The sequence below is a fragment of the Oreochromis niloticus genome, linkage group LG7 (assembly GCF_001858045.2).
Source record: "Oreochromis niloticus isolate F11D_XX linkage group LG7, O_niloticus_UMD_NMBU, whole genome shotgun sequence".
Lineage (NCBI taxonomy): Eukaryota > Metazoa > Chordata > Actinopteri > Cichliformes > Cichlidae > Oreochromis > Oreochromis niloticus.
In genome coordinates, this window is record NC_031972.2 from 64,616,556 (window position 1) to 64,638,978 (window position 22,423).

The 22,423-nt window shown below is 41.2% G+C and overlaps 1 protein-coding gene and 3 non-coding genes across 7 annotated transcripts; all 4 read right to left on the bottom strand.

Annotated features, from left to right (window-relative positions):
* Positions 1 to 1,090: 1,090 nt before the first annotated feature.
* Positions 1,091 to 11,124, bottom strand: bbs2 (Bardet-Biedl syndrome 2). Of its 4 annotated transcripts, none has more exons than XM_005471186.4 (18): positions 10,766 to 11,124; positions 9,881 to 10,012; positions 9,310 to 9,537; positions 8,860 to 8,985; positions 8,619 to 8,681; positions 8,304 to 8,381; positions 8,037 to 8,141; positions 6,490 to 6,576; positions 6,239 to 6,374; positions 5,949 to 6,088; positions 5,358 to 5,487; positions 5,108 to 5,279; positions 4,888 to 5,017; positions 3,543 to 3,662; positions 3,256 to 3,393; positions 2,932 to 3,044; positions 1,967 to 2,115; positions 1,091 to 1,847 (listed from the first exon to the last, which is right to left on the bottom strand). In XM_005471186.4, the coding sequence occupies exons 2-18, from the start codon at positions 9,995 to 9,997 to the stop codon at positions 1,741 to 1,743; spliced, it is 2,139 nt and encodes a 712-aa protein (XP_005471243.1). In that variant the 5' UTR covers positions 9,998 to 10,012; positions 10,766 to 11,124; the 3' UTR covers positions 1,091 to 1,740. The 4 variants fall into 4 exon arrangements, with proteins under 4 accessions (XP_005471243.1, XP_005471241.1, XP_013127991.1 ...); XM_005471184.4 differs by lacking the exon at positions 10,766 to 11,124 and adding an exon at positions 10,468 to 10,729; XM_013272537.3 differs by lacking the exon at positions 10,766 to 11,124 and adding an exon at positions 10,468 to 10,584 and having other exon boundaries at positions 9,881 to 10,075.
* A 1,427-nt stretch (positions 11,125 to 12,551) lies between these two features.
* On the bottom strand, positions 12,552 to 12,623 carry trnap-ugg (transfer RNA proline (anticodon UGG)). Its single transcript has one exon. It is a non-coding gene; the product is annotated as a tRNA-Pro (tRNA).
* A 7,020-nt stretch (positions 12,624 to 19,643) lies between these two features.
* Positions 19,644 to 19,715, bottom strand: trnap-agg (transfer RNA proline (anticodon AGG)). Its single transcript has one exon. It is a non-coding gene; the product is annotated as a tRNA-Pro (tRNA).
* Positions 19,716 to 20,684: 969 nt separating this feature from the next.
* On the bottom strand, positions 20,685 to 20,756 carry trnap-agg (transfer RNA proline (anticodon AGG)). Its single transcript has one exon. It is a non-coding gene; the product is annotated as a tRNA-Pro (tRNA).
* Between the last annotated feature and the right edge of the window lie 1,667 nt (positions 20,757 to 22,423).

The following is a 22,423-nucleotide window of genomic DNA, read 5'->3' on the forward strand; positions in this document are numbered from 1 at the left end:
TGACTCGATGTGGGCGTGGCTGAACGAGCTCAAAAGTAGAGTATCACTCTACAGATAACTTTAAAACACAGTTAAAGTAGACGATCAACGTGAACAACCTTTGGAAGGACATGTGTCTTTAAATATGTCAGTAAACCGGGCAAAAGCAAAGGGCATATACACAGACATCAGGCTGGTGATTCAAGTTTTTTTTGCCTAATAAACTCTGTAAAAATGTCGATATACTACAGGACAGTGTGGGTCAGTAGCAGTGTCGTAGGGCTCTGGTCGGTAGTAGGGAGGAGTTAGTCACTGATTCAAACCAGGGACTGGCCCACTGGTGGAAGAATCGTGATGATGTTTTCTGTACACAGTCCCTGGCTTTGTTGGCCCAGGATGGGAGTGGGGTAACTGTGAACGACCATCTTTGAACAGAGGGCGGGGCTTACGACACTAACTGTCTGCCATCTATAATCCAGTTTTGAGATCCTTTCCAGACGCCTTAACGCCCACTCCCATCCTGGGCCATTTGACCTCAGGAAATAGGGTGGGGCTAGGTTTCACAGTGAGCTCACCCAAAACCTTAGCTGATTGTGACCCACACCCATTTTCACACCTTGGCTCATGTGATTAGGTAGAGGATCAACAGGGGTCCATGACCAAGAGGGTCTCTTAGAACTAAAGAAGCTTCTCGGATGAAACTTCTTCAAGGAAACTTAAACAAGTCCAGACGTTTTCTTTCCGAGCTCCTTAGACTACCATCAGTAGAGAAGATGAAGTGATAAACTTTTAAAACTTCAAAAAGTCTGTATGGGAGAAGCATCATAAAACTGTAAGGCACATATATTTAAGTTCACTCTGATGATCCCCATCACTTTATGTTTTATTCATGTTTTTGGAAACATGAATAAAACAAGCAGACTAAGTAATGTTGGAGCTTAACGTCTGCTCTGCAGTTTCAAAGAGGCCATTCCCTTGGGGCATTTGTCTAAACACATCAAGTATCTAAGACGTTTACCTGCTCTTTTTTAATTTGATATAAACGTCTCAAATCCATCTAGAAATAAACCCTCCCTTTATTGGTACTGTGACAAAAATCAGCCAAAAGTTATAAATGTTTAAAATGTAATTTAATAACAATTTTTCCACAAACACAAAGTTACATGTGCACTTTCTGAATACAGTCTACAAAACGTAAACAAGTTAGACAGTTTTCTTTGGCTACAAATTGCCACACGAACACGCAGCAGCTGAGAGCAGAGGCCGAGCGTGACCGTCCACGCCACCGGTGACTTTACAGTCAGCAGAATGAAACCGTCGGGATACCGATCCTGCACACTCGTTTTCTCAGACTTTCTGGGACAGGTCGCCACAAATGCGTGAAATTGGCATCATACTCGAGTCCTCCTGTTTGTCTTAACTTCTGACTAAAGTGAGTAAATGGTTGCTCACACACGTTAATGATTTAGGTAAACTGCAATGCACTAGCTGAAGCCCTTCCAATCAGCTTGACTAACATGGATGACAATTTTGCACAAAGTCTGAGGTCACCATTATATTTGTGTTGGCTGAATTCCAATTTCAAGAAGCTGGTGCCAAATGTTGCTTAAAACTGAGTCGTGGGTTAAGGCCGCTTCAGTGTCTCCGACTCTATCTCCTGTTGTTCTTGCTCCAAACGTACTCGCTGGTCTCATTACAGTTATTACACGTGCTGACTGTGAACTTCTCTAGTCCGCTCCCGCGTCCCTCATCCTTCCACTTTCAGAAGGATGCGGTGCCAGCCCTCATGATCCTGAAAAGTGCGTTGACGTTATTGCTTTTGATGGCGTCTCGACAGGCAGAGATCACTTGGTTCTTGGGCTTACCCACTGCAGAGAAGCATACATGCAGGCAGATAAGCTTAATATATCATCTTCTCTCCTGGTTCAATTGGAGTTAGTTAACAAACAGTGCTGCTATGTTAAGAAGTAGTGCTAGTCAGACTTGCCTCGAAGCCTGCCGGCTCGCTGTATGGCTTGGTTGACAGACTTGAGACAAGCCAGAAGGGCATTGTGGTTGTTTGAGCGGATCTTGTACTCATTGATTAGATCCCGGTTTAGATCATACAGCTCTCTGTAGCGCTTCTTCATAGTTGTCCTACGGTGGAAACAAACAAAGATGTGGGGAAAAGAAAACACTCAATTAGGAAGTCAACAGTTTTTGCAGTTTCATGATAAAAGAACTGACATGAATGAAATGATACTGTAACAGAGGATTTATTCTTCTGCGTTAAATATATGCTGTAGGTATGTCAAGACTGCAAACCACTCTGCAACCCTACGCCATAACCTATGCTGTTATCTGACATGCACGTCCCTGGAAATGTAACGCTGCCTCAGTGCAGCGCTTGACTACCGCCATCATCTCGGTCAGTGCCGTCAGTCCTCTGATCCATTTCTGGATTTCTGTTTGCCGCACTTTTCAAACGCATCAGTGAGAAAATAATAACTATCACCTTAATAAAGGACTCGTATCATTAGTAAATTCTTGGAGCTAGATCAACAAAACTATTAGATATGTTTACCTGTAGGGGAATAAAAACATGAATAAATAAATCAAACTGTTCACAACAAAGAGAGAGAACCCAGGATTTTACTTCTACCATGGCTGGCAGTGGATAAAACACACACCTTTCAGGGCACATCCATCCAACCATTCACACTCACATTCAATTAATGATCAATTAACCTAAACCCACTAACTGCATGTCTTTGGACTGTGGGAGGAAGCCGGAGTACCCGGAGAGAACCCATGCAAATGCCACACAGATGGTGGAATTGAACTCAGGACCTTCTTGCTGTGCGGCAACAGTGCTAACCACCGTGCCTGCTGCACATACGATTCCAGATAATTCAAGAATAATGTAGCAATATGGCTGTAAATATTATGAAGTGAAATACTGCGATAACTCACATGTCACCCATTAGGCGCGCGTCCTCTGCTTGCACCAGCATGTTTCTAATGTAGTTGGAGTGGTCAGCCATAGCTGCAGTTAGTTTCTGGTGGACAGAATGGAACTCATCCACCTAGAAAACACATTTAAACGTATGGGTCACCTCAAATTCAGCTGACCTATTTTTGGCCTGTAGTATATGACTTGCCCAGTTTAGGAGATAGGCTATAGGGACTAAAGTTTTGGTCCACACCTTCTAATCTCAGGAATTTGGACTTTTATTGCTACTGACCCAGGCTGTCCTGAACATTTGACACTGAGAGCAGATGAAACCTGAGCCAAACCTCAGTGAGCGTAGTGCGTAGCTCCTCAAAATATGTGGGGAAGTCCGCTTCTGCTGACAGGTCCTCAATGGCCAAGAAGGAGGCTAATGATTGGATCAGATCTCCTGCTAGGTCAATATCGTCAGTTCTTATGGTGATCTGATTGGACACATTACAAATTATTATCAGTCTTAAAATACGTATAAACTAATCACAGAGCAAGTCTCTAAGTTCATATAAGAAACAAATGAGTGCTGCGGATATTTTATTGTTTTGTATATTTTTCACACAGCAGCGTTGATGTGTACCTGTCCATTGCTGGCCATGCTGAAGGACAACAGCCCCCCTCCTCTTAGTGAACTAAAGGTAACATTGGGACTCTCCACTCCCTCTGGAAGCAGGAAATTCTGATTCAGCCACATCACCACCTACACAAGAACACAATGACACAGAGCCAAGGATAAGATTAAATAGGAGACACATGGACTTTCATTATCATTCAATATTAGAACTGGGCGATAAAACGATAACGATATGTATTGCGAAATAACTTTTTCTCGATAGAAAAATTAAACTATTGCGATAGGCCGCATCTCTCTTGTCCTCTTAAAAAAAAAAAAAGAACAGCCAATCCAAATTAAGTAGCGCAGAGCCGAACCAATCACAGCCGCAGCGTCACGTCACGTGACTTGTTACGTACAGCACAAGCGCCAAGGCGCACATGTGTATTTGTTTTTGCAGCCTAGTTTGCCGACTAGAGAAAAATCAACCGAGAGCGTGAGCGAAGGTTACCGAAGAAAAGACAGATGATGGTTCCAATGCCGGAGAGCTTGTCGAACAGAAGGGCCACAGAAGTTCCGTAGTGTGAAGGTATTTCGGCTATTTCAAGTCTGACAAAAAACAGAGTAGCGCGCACTGTAAATTGTGCCGAAAGCAAGTCTGGAAATACAATAAAGCGGTGCATGCTCAATCTCTGACTGAAAGCGCTGATTCGTCATTCGGCTTTTGTCAGACTAAAGTAACTGTTAAAACTGTTTGAAAAGCTAAGCTATACAACAAGGAGAGATTGAGAATTTCCTTTTAGTTCTCAGTTTATTTGATATTGACAAAAGTTAGTCAATTTTTTTCTGTTCTTCTGTAAAACGGCCTAAGATTTATTTTTAGAATTAATATTTTGTTTCTAAGTGGAATTGACAATTTAGTCTGTTTTGTTTGTTCTATTTTGAAACTTAAAGGCTTTAGCGGCTGCCTTTTGTGTAGTTTGCAATATTTGCCTTTATTTATCTGAAACTGAAGCCTCATGTTCCTTAAGTACATCTGCCCTGTTGAACTTATTATGGGAAATAAATATTTAAATCAAAACAAGCTGCTGATTATTTCACATTTTACTTGTGAGCAACGGCACATTTAAATCTTACAAATATAGTTATTTGGCTTATATCGTGATATATATCGTTATTGCCTGAAATGAAAAAAACATATCGTGATATGAAAAAATCTTATATCGCCCAGCTCTATTCAATATACAGCAAGTGTACAAGGAATGACATTTCACTGCAGCTGGCTCAAAACACGATAAAAAAAGTGCAACATTAAACATGTATTAACATACGGAGCAGAATTTGATTTTATAAATACAGATGATCAGCCTACCCTCTGTGGTCGGTCGTTGACGCTGAAGGCGACCCTCCCTGTGGGCTGTGCAGCCGACGAGTCAACAGCGAGGTCGTACATGGAGAAACGAGGCAGCTGACGAGTGATTTCAAACACATGGAACTGAGTGCTAATGAGGATGAAAAGAAGAGGATGACCTGAGAATGAGAGCGGCGTTGTTAACTGCATTAGAAAAAGACTCGTTACTCGTAGATCTTACCTAGTTCTCCCTCCAACAAAGGCTTTGATGTGCAGATCCACTGGTATATCCTTTGGGGGCACAATGGGGACTCTGACACAACCAGACAGGTTTTGAGCACTGGGGTGGACAACGTGACTCTCACCCTCAAATATGCCTTCTGCAAAGATGAGCACTGCACGGATAACGGTCTCTGTAAAAGATCAAGGAGAGACTTAGTGACTTATACGCAAACACTCAATAAACGGTGAGACGCGCTAACCAATTCTACCATTTGGTGTTGAAATGCTGAGCTCCACATGAGCCTTCTGGGTCTCTGTAGCAGCTTTCACTGACAGTGCAGTCTGGAGCTGAGTGTTGGCTGGTATGACTCCCATCCCACTGTGTGTCTCTGACACACCCTGAAATAAGACCAGAGTTTATGAATCCTCGGACAGGCTGAGCAGCACCCAGAAATTCTTCATGAACACACAGTTGTGATTCAATCGGAAATGTTGCTTCCAAAGATCAGATTTTTTATTAACATGGATAAATCATTAACAAAAACTGTTTAACACAATTACAAACAGCTGCCTCAACGGTACATGTTAAACTGTAATGGCGCCTGTCTGTAAAGCAGTGTGCTCCATGCTGTTTGGGACAGCAAACATTGGACATGTGATGGCCGTGAACACTTTGAGCATGAGTTCAAGGGGTTTGATAAAGATCTTTCATTAACGTTTAAGAAGAGCTTTTTAAATTATTGGGATAAAGTACCATGAATGTAAAGCCACCGTGTGCCTGCTGAAATGTAGAACACACAAACATCACCAGACGCCTGCCTCTTAAATCCCCGTCAGTTTATTGTGACCGAATAAATCACCTTGGCATTCTCCTCGTAGTTGCGTAGCTCAAGCAGTAGATTCTGTCTGCGCTGGCTGAGTTCTCGAACGAGGTCCTGCTCGGCACTCGTGTCCATGAGATTCCCTTTTAGGTCTTTACTGGCTGGCAGATAACCACGAACTATAACCACATTGAGAAATATAGAAACATCCTCTTATGAGCTCACAGTGTCAGTCTTTGAAATTATATCTGGCTTGTCCGTGAACAGAAAAAACAAAAGGAAATGCACAAATGTCCATTTTCAACCAGTTCTCACACACACAGACTTACCTTCTCCTTCTGTAGAGGTGCAGATGAGTTGTTTCTGTCCATCCAGCCTGTAGTCTCCCTCCACTACTCCAGCCACAGAAGAAGAGAAGTTGTCTTTGAAAATGACCTCACCGGTGCGATCGCTGCGAGCATCAATCTGACATAAAAAGCACACAGAAATCCTTGCCAGTTGTTGTCCCACAAAATCGATTTGAAAAAATCCCACGTTAAAACAGTAAGAAGTAGTTTGTGGATAACAGTTGTGTACTCACCTTTCCATTGGACCAACCAGTGATGAGCTCCACAACCCCATCGGCATTCAAGTCAAATGCAAAGATGCTCATTGCATGATTCTTGGACTAAGTGAGGAGAAAAGGGCACATTACACAGTAGAAAACTGAATTATTTACATTTAATCCCAGCCGAAGAAGAGACAGAAAAACTGTGTTTACTCATCAGGTTCAAATGCACAAACTGCAGGTGAGCAACGCACTACTGTCCCTAAATCTTCATACTGTGAAAGGTAACACTGTGTGGGTTCCATCGTTCATGAACGTCCTACAAATGAGTATTAGTCATGTTACAAGTAGTATTTGTTTCTAACTGGCACTACACTAATCCCCGTCAGAGACATTTATACTGGCAGACTTGAGCGGAGAGTCAGTATCATCATGGCACCCTGGACACCCCCCCCCCCCCCCCCCCCCCCCCCCAGTAAACACTACAGGTCGGTCAGGTCAAAGACAAACAAACTCAATAAAGGTTTTTACCCACAGGCTGTCAAACATGCCCCACCTCCACCCCGATTGAAGGTTAACTGTGCTGCTAACATTTATTTACATTTTCACTGTAGTTATAAATAACATTCCTACCTGTATTTATAAAGCCGATTTATTATAGTGTCATGCAACCAACATTCCTACCTCTTACTCAATGTGCACTACCACTGATTCCACCTTACAGCATATATAACTTGGATACAACTGTATATATCTTGTTAGGTAATAAATGTATCATCTTAAATGTTTATTTTGCTGATTATATTGTTTTAGGTATAAAAGAAGGCCAGCTTTGAGACAAGGTCACAGGCTGACAGGAAACTGCAGGTTTTTGCAGAAGTATGGGCAACAGACAGAGTGAAACTAAGTTCAGACAGGTTGCCCTGGCAACAGACCTTAAAAAGGGGAAGGTATTGCAAGCTGCACAGGAAGTTTTAGTGCACAGGCATATTAATAAACCAGACACAGAAAAGAGGAACTGAGTAGAAGGAGTTTGTTTGTAATGAGACTGTGTGTGACGTGTGTAACGTCAAGATGGAGTATATAAATATAACTAGGCTTCCTCTTTGTTTTTTAGACCTGGGGTTTTGTGTGTGTGTTCAGGTCTCCATATCCGGATATGTAAAATAAAGATCATTTTTTAGAGTTAAAAGACCACTTTGAGCCCTGTGTCTTTCTTGGCCCTAAGAATCCAAAGAACCGGAATTTAATAATCTGTGTATCTTTTATTCTAAAGTAACTTTAATGTAAAAAATCTACATACTGCTAATGGAGAGATGCCAAACTGCCGTTCATTGTTCTTGTAATAGTGACAATAAAGATCTATCTTATCTAAACCACAACCATTCACAGAACGGATACAGTTTGACATTATCTGGTTATAAATTAACTGAAAATAAATACATTTGGATTAATTAAATATGTTTATTGCAGAAAAATCTCAAAGTTGTGAACTTTTAGGAAACATAAAAAGTACAAAAACAAAGTGAAAAGAAGGAGAGACACCAAAGAAATGAAGAACATGTGAAGGATTACAGTACCTTGATTCTCCAGTAGCGGGCAGCGCGGTCATACACACCGACAGTGCCATTAGCCAGAGCATAACCAAACCTGCTGCCGTGCATATGGCACAAAGATGTTACTGTCTGTTGGAGGAAGACACACAGATAAGAAACTGTACAACACATTAGTGCTACAAGTGCAAAGTGTTTTATTATTGCTTCTTGTGCACAAAGCACATTTAAAAAAATGTAACACAACATAATCAAGCTAGCAGTTACAAGCTACATATTTCACCCTCATTTTACCTCATTCTCAGTCATCTCTGACACAAGTTCATCCTCTTTGAACACTCTGATGTCAAAATCCTCAGACCCCACCAGGAGCTGTGAGTACAACAGCAACAACAGCCAGTTTTATTTATATGGCACCAAATGACAACAACAGTCACCTCAAGGCTCTTTGTATTGTAAGTTAAAGACCCTCCGGTCATATTTGTATGAATTAATTTCATACCTATATTTATAACAGAACTGTAAGCTGCTCTGTTACAGAAATACTGTTAATGAAATTGTAGCCTGATAAGTGGAAGGCTCCCCGACTACTAGGCAGTCAAGACTTACCTCGTTTTTTCCATCTCCAGTGAAGTCACAGAGCACCAGAGACCTGACATTATCTCCAGTGACCTAAGAAAATGTAGTTTAAGATCAAGTGGAGCACAACTGTTTTATAAATATGTGAAAAATATGGAAACATTCATGTTTTTAGACCAAGAAAATGAGTTTGATGAGATCTGTTACTAGTTAACACATAAAAACTAAAAACACTAGATACTGGGGGAAAAAAATCTTGTTTTTTTCTTACCGTCCAAAAGTGGTCATTGCCCTCATAGTCAAAGCCTTGCAAGGCACAGTTCCCTCCAATGATAGCAAGAGGAGAGGGGATGTCCCCAAGTTTCCCCAACACGATGGCATTAGCTCCATCTGTCACCTGCACACAGAGAAGAAACACGTTTAAATACAACCCAGCTTCGCATCGTTTTGGGCAAAGCATTTATAATTGAGCCACTTTTCATTTTGTGATTTGAACTGTGAAGCAGAGATTTTTGCTTGTCTCAACTGCATAATTAGCTGAGTCAGTCAGGTTGTGACATCAGCTGGATTAATCAGTAATTCTGTCACTTTTTAAATCAAACTACATATAAAAAAAGCTCAAATCAACAGAACTAATTAAGAATTGTTTGAATCCTGATTTAAATATGGAATAACACAAGTCACAACACCCAGTTCCAATATTTGTCCTGGCTTTACTCACCTCTCTGTAAAATATGTCAGCATTGTCATGGACATCATAAGCCAACAGGTTTGTCTGGGATCCCACCAACAGTGTGTCCCCGGTAGTATTTGGTCCCAGTCTTCCTGCAGTCAAACAGGTGACTGCCTGATTGATGTTGAGCAGAGAAATGTCAGAGTCTTGGGCACTCTGGCTCAGTCGGTGGGCCACAGGTCTCTGGCCACGAGTGTGGGGGTTGTGGATGAAAACCTTTTAATGAGAAAGACAACGAGAGAGTTGGGAACTGCCAAATGCTCCAGAGAGTCAGTAGTTCTTTTCCACACAGAACCAGATAAGTTTGGGTAAAAAAAATCATCATTTGAAAACTGCATTTTGTATTTACTGAGGTTCTAATTGTCTAACATTAAAATTAGCTATTAATGTGAAACATGTAAGTGTGACAAGTATGATCAAAAAAGAAATCAGGAAGAGGGCAAATACTTGGTTGTTTTCACTCTCATCGTGTCACAAAAACATGATAGTAATTTTCCTACAGCATGGATGATATTTATCACATAACTGTGAGGATTTTGCAAACATTTATTTCCCTCACCTTTCCAGCCTGCGTGGCGGCAGTAAGGCATGGATGAACCCCATCAAACTGTCCAATAGTCACCATGCGAGGGTTAATCTTGTGGTTCAGCTTCAGAGTGAATATGGGGACCAGCATGATGCTTACTCTGGTCTTAATATAGAGATGAGAATTTACCGAGAATCAAATATCTCACACACAAGACGAGAAGGTTGCCTAAAAATAAGCAAAAGGTGATGAGTAACTTTGCCACACTAATGTAATTACAGGCTTTGGCTCAGCCAGCCACAGGCGAGTTCCGTTGCCTAGCAACAAGGAGTCGCAAGCTAAAGCTTTTCATCTGGCTAATCTCCCCGTCGTTTGCTCCAGAAGAATGCCATTTAAACAACCAAAAGACACCACACCCGACACCTTCACACATCGTAAGCCCTGCATAAACACCAAGTCCGGCATGGAGCTTTCTGCTGAAAGAAATATTGGACTTAAATGTATGGAAAGCTAGCACGACTAGCTGACATTAACGTCGATGTCTTGAAACTCGCAGGAAACAAGTCCAAACTACTGACGGCCCAACAACAAAAGACATCACTAATTTGTGACAAACGTACCAGGCCCCACGTTAGCAGCAAAACTTCGATTTTTGTTCCAAAGAATCCAGTCGCTAATGAGCTACCTGGATAAAATGATAACACGGCCACAGGAAGTCGATTAGCTGCCAACATCCGGTCTGCTGTTTTCAAAATAAATTACACAACTCTGAGAGGCAGTGGACTAATGTTGCTATACATGAAAGAAAAATGCATTTCTTCTTCTTCTTTCAACAGATCACCTTCCTTCATCTTAACCTATTCCTAATATTGTGTCACCCCAACCCACTGCATGTCCTCCTTCAATATATCCACGAACCCGCTTTGCTATCTCTTCCTGTTCCTTCAGCTTGGGAGCTCCATCTTCAACATCCTTGTACAGAGGCGGGACTGTGGATGTATTGGACCTCTAATATACTCATTTTTAATCTTGTCTTGTCACTCCCAGTCAAAATCTTATTATCTCAACTCTGCCACCTCCAGCTCTTCTGCCTCTTTTTTCATATTTCTACTGCCACATCTATCACAACAAGTCTCACTACCATCTTGCAAACCGTCTATTTCACTACTGTTACCAATTACTCCTGGTGCTCATCTTAACACACTCTACCCGCCTTACACACGTGTGTGTTCTGTTTTGTTTCCACTGACTTTGATTCCACAGCACATCTCTACCCCCCCAGGCTCTCACTACAGATAACAATGTTGTCTGTGAACATCATAGTCCACAGAGACTGACAGGCTGGTTGAAGAGGTCAGGCAGAAACCTGACCTCTTCAACCAGCCTGTCAGTCACCGCTATCTCTCACCTTCTTTTACCTGTCCGAATGGGGATCAGATCAGAATTCTGTGCTCCTAAGGACTGCCACATGATCGGCCCACGGTGTCTACATTTATTTTATTAGTAGTTTTCAAAAACAACAACAACAACAACAACAGGAGTTTTAGTAAATAAATAAATAAATTCTGACAACTAAGGATTCAATTCAGTGGGAAAATCTCAGATTTTTCATTGAAAAGGTGTAGGCGGAAACTTATGTTTGTTAGATCTACACTTTTTACTTGCATGATATCATAAATGAATTACACTAACACACACACACACACACAAAACAAAACACAACCATAAAAAATGTCAATAATAACTTTTTTGAACTTTAAAAATTGAAGAAAAACTTAATAACTTAACTCCTCATCAAAATTTCCCCTCAAAATTTGTAAGCAATATACATATTTTTTAACCCCTTACTTCTAAATTTCTAATTTCTAAATTTCTAATTTAGAAGCACTGATAAGTTCTGTGTGGTTAGAGAGTAATTAAATATAAGATAAGATAACCTTTATTAGTCCCACACGTGGGAAATTTGTTTTGTTACAGCAGAAAGTGCAAAGTTATATAGCAAAAATTAGAGAACAGTGGAATACAGAACAAGAATAAGATACTGGACACAACTGTACAGAATAGAATAGAATAGAATAGAATAAAATAAAATACTATATACAATAGGATAAAAATAGAATACAGATGCTATATACAACTGAGTAAAAATACAACTTTGTCAGAAAAAGAGTATTGCACTTGGTCTTATTGCACATGTGTGGATGTGTGTGTTTGATCAGTTAAAGTCTTTATTGTGGAGTCTGACAGCAGTGGGGAGGAAAGACCTGCGGAATCTCTCCGTCCCACACCGTGGGTGCCGCAGCCACTGAAGGAGCTGCTCAGTGCTGTCAGAGTCTCCTGCATGGGGTGGGAGATGTTGTCCATCAGGGATGACAGCTTAGCCACCATTCTCCTGTCACTCATCACCTCCACTGGGTCCAGAGGGCATCCTAGAACAGAGCTGGCCCTTCGGATCAGCCTGTTCAGTCTCTTCCTGTCCCCGGCAGAGATGCTGCCGCCCCAGCAGACCACATGTATTTAACAAATATGTTAAATAACTGTCTTCACAGTCACAAAAGTCAAGTCCAACTGCATGAGAAAAGTAATGATTTCTGTTGTTGTGTTTTCTAAAGTGATTATCAACAGTCTATCTTTGTAAAAAAAAAAAAAAAAAAAAAAAGAAAGAAAGAAAGAAAAAAGAAAAGACAAACACAAAAGAAAGGAAGGGCTCGTCCGGGATTTGAACCCGGGACCTCTCGCACCCAAAGCGAGAATCATACCCCTAGACCAACGAGCCAACTGAGAACCACACCTGCATCTGCGATTGTTAACTATAAACTCTTCAAAACTTGTGATGTGGCACTTTGGCCTCGTCATTTCAATCTGGCCAAACACCACCCTCTGGTGGTGGACAACAGTATAGCTTCAACTTGTTCAAGTCCCGTCCAACCATCCAGTTCGGGGAGGGGGGGGGCACGTGAAACAGTGTCAGAGTAACAGGTAACAATTTAGAAACACCAGCTGACCTAACACTACAAATTTAAATTTAATAGCATTTTAATATATTTGCAAAAGATGCTCACCGCAACTGTATTCTAGTTAAACTGTTGCACCAACACAAATGGTCTATTATATCAGTAATCATATCAATAGTCCAACGAATCACAACAGAAAAGCTTTGACCTCTGAACTTTGGCTTCATAGAGACCCACTGTTGGACTTCTAAATTTGTGATATATGGTACTCTGGCCTCAGCACTTCATCCAGTGCCCTACCACCCTCTGGTGGTGGACAGCATTATAGCTTCAACTTCTCCAAAGGTTCTATACCACAGAATTATAAACATTCTTAATAAATCAATCAATAAATAAATAGAAACAAAACTTAGTTTTTTGTAGATTTGTCACAAATTTTTCCAGTTTTGAACAGTTGCTATTTGAAATAGCCTGTTCTCCCCCTGCACTGTGCACAATAATATACAGGGCTCCAAAATACAGTAAAGACTTCATAAAGGAATTTGCTGCATTTCTGACTGAAGTCACGATTAAATATGACTCCTTTATTATTGTCGGGGATTTTAATATTCACGTGTGCTGTCCAGAAAAGCCCATGGTTAAAGACTTTTTGAAACTTACTGATTCTTTTCATTTAGTTCAATGTGTGTCTGGACCCACACAACAGTGTGGCCACACTCTCGATCTGGTTTTAGCGCACGCATTGCCTGTTTTTAATCTGAAAGTCTCTGACCCTGTTTTCTCTGATCATATGCCAGTTCTGTTTGACATCTCTTTATCTAGAAATGAATTCAGGGGGCATGTCCCTGCTCAGCCATCTCGCTTGTTAAATTCTTTCACTGCAGCTCGGTTCTCCACCTACTATAATCAGTTCTCCATTCCCGAGACACTCCAATACGTAGAGGAACTCAGTTTTTGGTTTCATACCACTTGTCAGACTGCCTTGGATAGTGTTGCCACTCTAAAAATCAGGCACCCTAAGACTAAGTTTGAACCCTGGTTGAACTATGAAACCCGTGCTGTGAGGTGTGAATTTCGTAGGGCTGAGCGGAGATGGAAAAAAGATAACTTACAGGTCTCTTTACAAAATTTAAGAGAGCGCTGGGCCTTATATCAGCTTACAGTAAAAGAAGCAAAGTGGTTATGGACAAATCAAGTGTGTGATCATGTATAAGTTGTATAGTTTTAATGTTTTACTTGGGAATAGAATGGTATGTATGTGTGAGTTTGGTGATGGAGTTCAATTCAATTCAATTCAATTCAATTCAATTCAATTTTATTTATATAGCGCCAAATCACAACAAAAGTTGCTTCAAGGCGCTTTATATTGTACAGTAGATAGCACAATAATAAATACAGAGAAAAACCCAACAATCATATGACCCCCTATGAGCAAGCACTTTGGTGACAGTGGGAAGGAAAAACTCCCTTTTAACAGGAAGAAACCTCCGGCAGAACCAGGCTCAGGGAGGGGCGGGGCCATCTGCTGTGATTGGTTGGGGTGAGAGAAGGAAAACAGGATGAAAGACGTGCTGTGGAAGAGAGACAGAAGCTGTGTCCCAAAACGTCGGCTGCATCCTTCGGAGGACCCGGCCTTCGCGGTCTACGTGGGCCGGGTCCTTCGAAGACTGAGAAGGCCGGAAGTGCGAGGCTGTGAAATGGGACGGTCTAGCCTTCAGATTTGCGTCACCGCTGTGTCGGTGGAGTTTAATAAACTCGGCCGTCTGCTCCTTGCTATGTAAAATATAACAGGACACTGGCGTAAATTCTCGACCGTCTCACACTTCTGTTTAATCAGTTTTTTGTTTAACGTTTATTCAGCTGTGTGAAAATCCTGGAGGAACCCACCTGATGGATTAATAAAGTTATATTTAATCTAACAATCTAATAACTTTGATCTCAGCTAAACCGATTTACTCCGGAACAAATAAAACACCGAAAAAAGGCAAACAATTACATTTTTAAGTTATCCGAGTGACTTATATATCATGTTTAACCTGAGTAGCGAAAGAGTGGGGGTCTAAAAACGATGAAGCCGGGAGTCTGCTGCTCTCGCCGGCTGGAGTGACCATTGAACCCCCCGGCTTGCTATCGAGCGGGTGGGTAACAAACGTCTCCGAAAACCTCGGCACAATTTTGCAAATATACGATGTCTTGATAAACCAAGCAGATATTTGTAATTTACACAGCTACTTTCTCGCCTGAAAATATGTTAAAAGTTTATTTTGTGACCCAGAAAGATTAATAAGACTAATTTTAAAACTTAGTAGCGGCCGCCATTGTTGGCAGCTGAAATTTGGCTGGGCCGCGCTATGAATTCTGGGATATGGTGGGCCACGAAGGACACACCCGACCCATCCTTCAAATTCGGGGAAATGAAGGACGCATTTGTCAGCCGCATTTGAAGGAGTCGACGAATTGGGACAGGCTTCGTCGCCTGGCTGTGACGTAATCGGCCTTCAAATGCGGCCTCCAGAGGATGCAGCCGACGTTTTGGGACACAGCTAGAGATTAATAACAGATATGATTCGATGCAGAGAGGTCTATTAACACATAGTGAGTGAGAAAGGTGACTGGAAAGGAAAAACTCAATGCATCATGGGAATCCCCGGCAGCCTACGTCTATTGCGAGAGCGAAGTGCTCTAATAGGGTGATATGGTACTACAAGGTCATTAAGATAAGATGGGGCCTGATTATTTAAGACCTTGTATGTGAGGAGCAGGATTTTGAATTCAATTCTGGATTTAACAGGAAGCCAATGAAGGGAAGCCAAACCAGGAGAAATCTGCTCTCTCTTTCTAGTCCCTGTCAGGACTCTTGCTGCAGCATTTTGGATCAGCTGAAGGCTTTTCAGGGAGTTTTTAGGACATCCTGATAATAAAGAATTACAGTAGTCCAGCCTGGAAGTAATAAATGCATGAACTAGTTTTTCAGCGTCACTCTGAGACAGGATATTTCTAATTTTAGAGATGTTGCACAAATGGAAGAAAGCAGTCTTACATATTTGTTTAATATGTGCATTGAAGGACATGTCCTGGTCAAAAATGACTCCAAGGTTCCTCACAGCATTACTGGAGGCCAAGGTAATGCCATCCAGAGTAAGAATCTGGTTAGATACCATATTTCTAAGATTTTCAGGGCCGAGCACAATAACCTCAGTTTGATCTGAATTAAGAAGCAGAAAGTTAGCGGTCATCCAGGTCTTTATGTCTTTAAGGCATTCCTGCAGTTTAACTAATTGGTGTGTGTTACCTGGCTTCATGGATAGATAGAGCTGCGTGTCATCTGCATAGCAGTGAAAATTTATGCTATGTCTTCTAATGATGCTGCCTAAGGGAAGTATGTATAATGTAAATAGCACTGAACCCTGTGGAACACCATAACTGACCTTAGTGTTCAATTCTGTTCAGTTCTGTTCAGTTCAGTTCTTATTATGTATGAATTATGAACTTTTTTATGAATTATTTGTCCATTTTTAACATGTTTTTTTTGACAACAGATGGAAATTAGCCTTTGGCTATAATCTGGTGTGTTTACATTCATGTAATTTCTTTTTGTACATGTATCTTTATTAACATGCACTGTCCTAAATATTAAAAAAAAAAATACTTTGCAAACATTATTATGGTGAATTATCAGAAACCACATATATTGTTTAAGTCAGTTGAGACTATTTTAAGCCCTCGTTCTGCTCTCAGTTTTGAGCCTTCACATGAAATGTGTGAAAAGTTTCTGCACTTCTTTATAAACAAGGTAGCCTCGACTAGGGCGCGGATTATTTTGCCCACATCTGACCCCTCCGATCCTGCAATTTGCTCGGCTGTCCTTCAACAGTTTGAGTCGGTTACTCTTGCTCAGCTACAGGAGGTGGTGGATCATTTCAAGCCTGTAGGCTAACCCTACGATGCTATCCCTCCCCGTTTTCTGAAAGAAGTTTTTTCTACCATAGGTTCAACTATTTTAACCATAGCAGCCTTACCTCAGGTGTGGTTCCAAAGAATTTCAAAGATGCAATTGTGCAACCACTTCTTAAGAAACCTAGGCTAGATACAAACGCTGTTGAAAACTTTAGACCAATATCTAAGCTGCCATTTTTATCTAAAGTCTTGGAAAAAGTAGTATATAACCAATTGATCCCGTACTTGAATGCACAAAATGTTCAGGAGATTTTCCAATCTGGTTTTAAAGCAATGCATAGCACTGAATCAGCACTTTTAAGAATTTTTGATGATATATTTTTATCATGTGATTCTGGTGAAAGTGTCATTCTTATTTTACTCGATTTAACTGCTGCATTTGACACGGTAGACCATGAAATTTTAATCTCACGTTTGGAGCAGTGTGTCGGTATTACAGGTGTGGCTCTGAAATGGCTCAGGTCCTACTTAACAAATCGAACCTTTTCAGTTTGCTTAGGAAACTGTGAGTCCTCCCGTGCTCCGTTGTCTCATGGAGTACCACAGGGTTCCATTCTGGGCCCTATCCTGTTTTCACTTTATTTACTTCCCCTGGGCTCAATTTTTAGGAGACACGGACTCTCTTTCTTATTAATTATATTATTTTTCAATTTTGAGTTATTCTATGTGTAATTTAAACTGTTTTCTCTTTGTTTTATATTTGTAGTACGTTGGCCAAAATTGTTGGATGTAAAGTTTATTATAAATAAAGATGCTACGCTATGCTAAGGAATAAATATGATCATGAAAATGTAATGTGATAAATAAAAATGAATAAAAATAAGACCGCAAGTTTTTTTTAAGTTAATAGGCAGCAGCCTTTTATGTGTCTCCGTGTGTGTGTTTTCAAACCCAGTGTTACGTCCCCACAATGAAGGTCTAGGGGTGTGAGTGTGGGGACTGGTAACACATGGGTCCAGAACAGAATGAAAGGAAAACAGACAGAGGTGTTTAGTGAATAAAATAGTTTTTGTTATAGATAATCTTAACATAAAGAGCCGGCAATGCCGTTTTTCCAATAACACTAGAAAAAAAAAAAGTTGCAACAACAAAGAACACAACAACCAAACAAAAAACTCCACACCACGAGGAGGCACTTCCAGGGGCCCACAGGCCCACCCTGTCACTAGCAGCAGCTAGCTTTATTGCTGCTGAGGCCCACAAGCTCACACTACTCACATGAAGCAGCTATACTCCCCACTGCTTCTACAGCTCCACACCACAGGATCTCTTCCGACACCTAGGACACAATCTGGAGACACCAGAGAAAACCACCCTCCCACATCCAGTTCATCCCCAGCTTATATGACCTCAGAGAGGTGATTGCTGACTGGGCCCAGGTGGTAAATGAGGCCAATGAACAGCAGCTGTGTCCTGGGGAGAGAGAAGAGCGAGAGAGAGACAGAGGGGTGGAGCAAGAGAGGAGGAGGCGGAGAGAGAACACCACACCCACACAAGAGTAGTTTCAGGAGGCCCTGCTAGGGCCGTAACAGAAATTTATTACACATATTTTATAATATTGTGTTCATTGTCTTAATGTAACCATTTCATGGTAACATTTTTTTCCCATTGTCTGTCACTAGAAAACAGACTTTTAATCACATAGCCTCTGTTCTGTAGCGTGTGCTTTTGCATTAGCTTGTTTTCGTGTTCAGCTGGATGAAGATTTCAAGAGGAAGTTTTTCTCTTAACTTCTTCTCTCTCTCTTTTTGTTTGTTTGTTTGTTTTTTACAAGCTCTTCTTGTCACACATGTAAAGAAATTCATTTTGGATTGACCATTAGAGGTTAAATGACGGAAAAATATTCCTGCAGTTGTAACAGTGGGATATGCTTGCTGTCTACAGCCAAGAAAAATCATTTAAATTGTTGTGTTAATAAGCTGTAGCCAAAGGTAGCAAAGGTACAGACACTCTATAGTAGAAGTACAGATACTAGTGTTGAAAAATACACTAGTAAAGGTTGAAGTACTGATTTAACTTCTTTACTCACGTAATAGTAAAAACATACAGACTCTGAAATGTACTCTCAGTAAGAAAGTAAATATAAACTCTTTGGAGGAGGTTTCTGCCAGCTACTTTTGTGCAAAGTTAACTGACCGTTGTGCTATACTATTACTAATAAATGAGAATACAAACTTTAGTTTAAATTTGAATCCTAATAAATATACACAACTTAAGTAGAAGATGGGCAGAGAAAAAGAAGGAAAATAAAAAACAAATAGCTCGATTTTCTGTTGCCTACATTGTTGAGGGTGATTTTGCCTTTAAACAGAAAATGAGTAGAGTCAGGAGTTTGAGTGGGATTCAGCAGCTGGTGGAAAGATAAAAACAGGTTGTAGTGGCTCAGCGCGGGGAAAGAATCACTATTTATATCGTGGGCTCCACGAGATTTTCTTTGTGTACACGCTGTGATCAGCTGATGGCTACTGCTGCTCTGAGGTTTACTTCTCTTGGTGAATTTACACAATGACTCAACAAGATGTCAGCAGATGTTTCATGAGTCGTTCTGTTAAATCCTCTACACAGACAGTACGCTCTTTGTGCTGTTTTTATAGTAAACTGCATGAAGGTGGGATTCAGTCAATGAATGTAAGCATCATCAGCTTAACTTCAAATCCATGTCTGCCTCCTGCTTTGAGATCCTGCTTGTGTTGAAAAATGTAATCTCATTTTACAATAAATAAATGTGATAAATGAAAAATGAATAAAAACATGAGTGGAAGTTTTTCACAGGAGTTTAGTTCGCAGGCAGCAGCCTCCTTTGTGTCTTTTGCCACATGAGAAATGTAAGAAAGTCACATTTCCAATCTACCATGTCCCATTCCAAATGAACTGAGTAAAAGCAAGGGCTCGTCCGGGATTTGAACCCGGGACCTCTCGCACCCTAAGCGAGAATCATACCCCTAGACCAACGAGCCACAGAAAGCAGCTGCTCACAGCTGCAATTCTGACATATACTTGTGTGTGAACCCTGCAAAGTTGTGATGTGGCATTTGGTCCTCACTGCTTCATCCCGTACAACACCACCCTCTGCTGGTGGAAAACGTTATAAGTCTTCATCTCGTAAACAGACGCCCCCACTATATGCTATAGCATTTTTTTTATATCTCTAATATGGCATCTAGGTACCTTTTTCACTGGAGATGTGGAAAAACAATATGAAACTATGACCACTGTGATGCAGGAGAATCGTATTATTATATCTCCAAACAGCAGTAGTGAAAAAAAACACACCATGTTATTCAAGTGAAACCTTTTAATCCATTTCGCATGCATGTAACTTATTTACCAAGTAAAGAGAAATTTATAAATGAAAATGATGAAAAATGAAAAAATGCATTTGAAAAATCTGAATACAGCAAAGGGAACTTGTCATTTGGAATGTAATTACAAATAAAATCATTTACTCCAAAAAATTATGTTGCAAACATAATTTCAGTCTTTGCTTAGCACCATATAGAAAGCATAAAGACAAAGTTAAAGCTACTTGTGGGCGGGTCTTAAGGGTGGATGTAGAAGTGAGATCATAATTCGGTCCTCCTTTTCTCTGCCCTGTCGCTAAGCTGCTTACCTCATGCCGTGCCATGTGATTTCGTATCGTCTATGTTGTTGATTAATGCACTGTCACAAGACAAGCTGTCAGTCTGATAGTAATTTAGAATTTATACAACTAATATTCTTGACTTGACAGTTCATGCGCAAAAGTCACTTACTATACTTGCTTTGACAGGGTCTGTCTTCAGACACCTCATTTTGAGTACAGTTTTTTACAGGAGTTCAGTTCACAGGCAGCAGCCTCTTTTGTGTCTTTTGCCATTTGAAAAGTTGCAAGAAAGTCATGTTTCCAATCTCACATAATCCATCTTAACTGAATTGATTAAAATTGCGGGCTCGTCCGGGATTTGAACCCGGGACCTCTCGCACCCTAAGCGAGAATCATACCCCTAGACCAACGAGCCACAGAAAGCAGATCTGACATATACCGTGTGCAAAGTTGTGGCATTTGGTCTTCACTGCTTCATCCAGTGCAGCACCACCCTCTGGTGGTGAAAAATGTGATATCTTGAGAAGGCTGTCCAATTTCACAGCCCCTCACTAAGTTCCTACCTGGCCGTCGAAGGATTCTACCTACCTGACACAGGTAGGAAGGATCCTTCGAAGCATCCGCTGAATTTGGACACAGCCATAGATGGTACATAAGCTGGTGTCACAGATCACATTGAAGGGTTTGGCAAACAACATATGTACAATGACCCAAAAGGAATTAAACTTGCCAAAAGTTTCCATGTTTCCACGTCTGGAACTCTGAAATTATAGACTTAAATCGGCCTTCAAATTCAAGCAGGAATGTTTTTGAGCCCTCTTCAGTATCCATTATTGTATTTTCAGGCCTTAGCTACTAACAAGCTCCAACAGGTATGACTCCAGAGGGAGTGCACACAATGGATGAGAAAAAAAGGGTTCTCAGTCATCCAGGTCATGGTAGTCTGATGAGCTTTGAAAGAAAGCAGCTGGAATTCTCTAAGTTTCTTGAAGACCTTTCACCTCTCATCTGAGAACCTTTGTTAGTTCTAAAACTAAATGGTGGAGAGTCCCAGGTATTTAAACCCCAGAGGGGGTTGTCCTTACCAGGGTCGTTGACCAACTATGAAACATCACATGAGCCAAGGTATGAAAAAAGGCCTGGGTAATTATCAGCAGAGGTTTCAGGTGAAACCATTATGAGACCTTGACATATGTAGTTTAGACAGCCAAGACCAAGGAGATGGTAATCGACTTCAGAAGAACAAAGCGATCTGAGCACTCTACCCTCTACATCGATGGGGAGGAGGTAGAAAGGGTAGAAAGCTTTAAGTTCCTCGGAGTCCACATCTCGGCCGACCTTACCTGGTCCACAAACATCTCCCACCAGGTAGGGAAAGCACAACAAAGGCTGTACTTACTCAGGAAACTACGTCAGGCCCAATTACCCCAAAGACTGGGGTTTAAGATAACTGGTTTAAAGATGGCGCCGGTAAGGATGGCTGCCGTCGCTCGGTGTCCTCCTCAACTCTGCATTTTTCTTATGTTAGTTATGTTATTTCTTAGTTTCTTTGCAACCTGTGATGCTTTTATCACCTATGACAGACAAACTCTCCTGGACATTCGACAAAACGCACAATCCGGACCTTCACAAACCAACTTTTTTGTGAATGGTGGTGACTCACCTTGGCTACCTGGGCAGAAGAAATGCTGGAGAAAAAGGGGGAAAAGAACCAGGATTCTGGTCAGGCTGAGGAAAAGACAACATCGCACCCCACTTCCCAGCATTCTTCTAGCGAACGTCCAGTCCAGTTGGAAAACAAGGTGGAAGAACTAAGGGCCAGGATAACTTTCCAAAGGGACATTAAGAACTGCAACGTCTTTGTTTTCACAGAGACATGGCTAGACACTTCCATCCCTGACGCGGCCATTGTCCCTGAGGAGCTCTCCATTAACCGCCGGGACAGAACAAAGGACTCGGGTAAATGTAGGGGAGGTGGCGTGTGCGTAATGACCAGCAAACGGTGGTGTACTGATGTACAGACAGTTTCGTCAGGGTGCTCTCCTGATCTTGAACACCTTATGATCAGATGCAGACCCTTTT

Excerpts from the sequence above, each read along its gene's own strand:
- bbs2 (XM_005471184.4), bottom strand. The coding sequence starts at position 10,581 with ATGTTGGCAGCTAATCGACTTCCTGTGGCCGTGTTATCATTTTATCCA. Across the intron at positions 8,986-9,309 it reads CTGACATATTTTACAGAGAG|GTGACAGATGGAGCTAATGC; the intron begins GTGAGTAAAGCC and ends CTCTGTGTGCAG. Across the intron at positions 5,018-5,107 it reads TTTGTTGGAGGGAGAACTAG|CACTCAGTTCCATGTGTTTG; the intron begins GTAAGATCTACG and ends CATCCTCATTAG.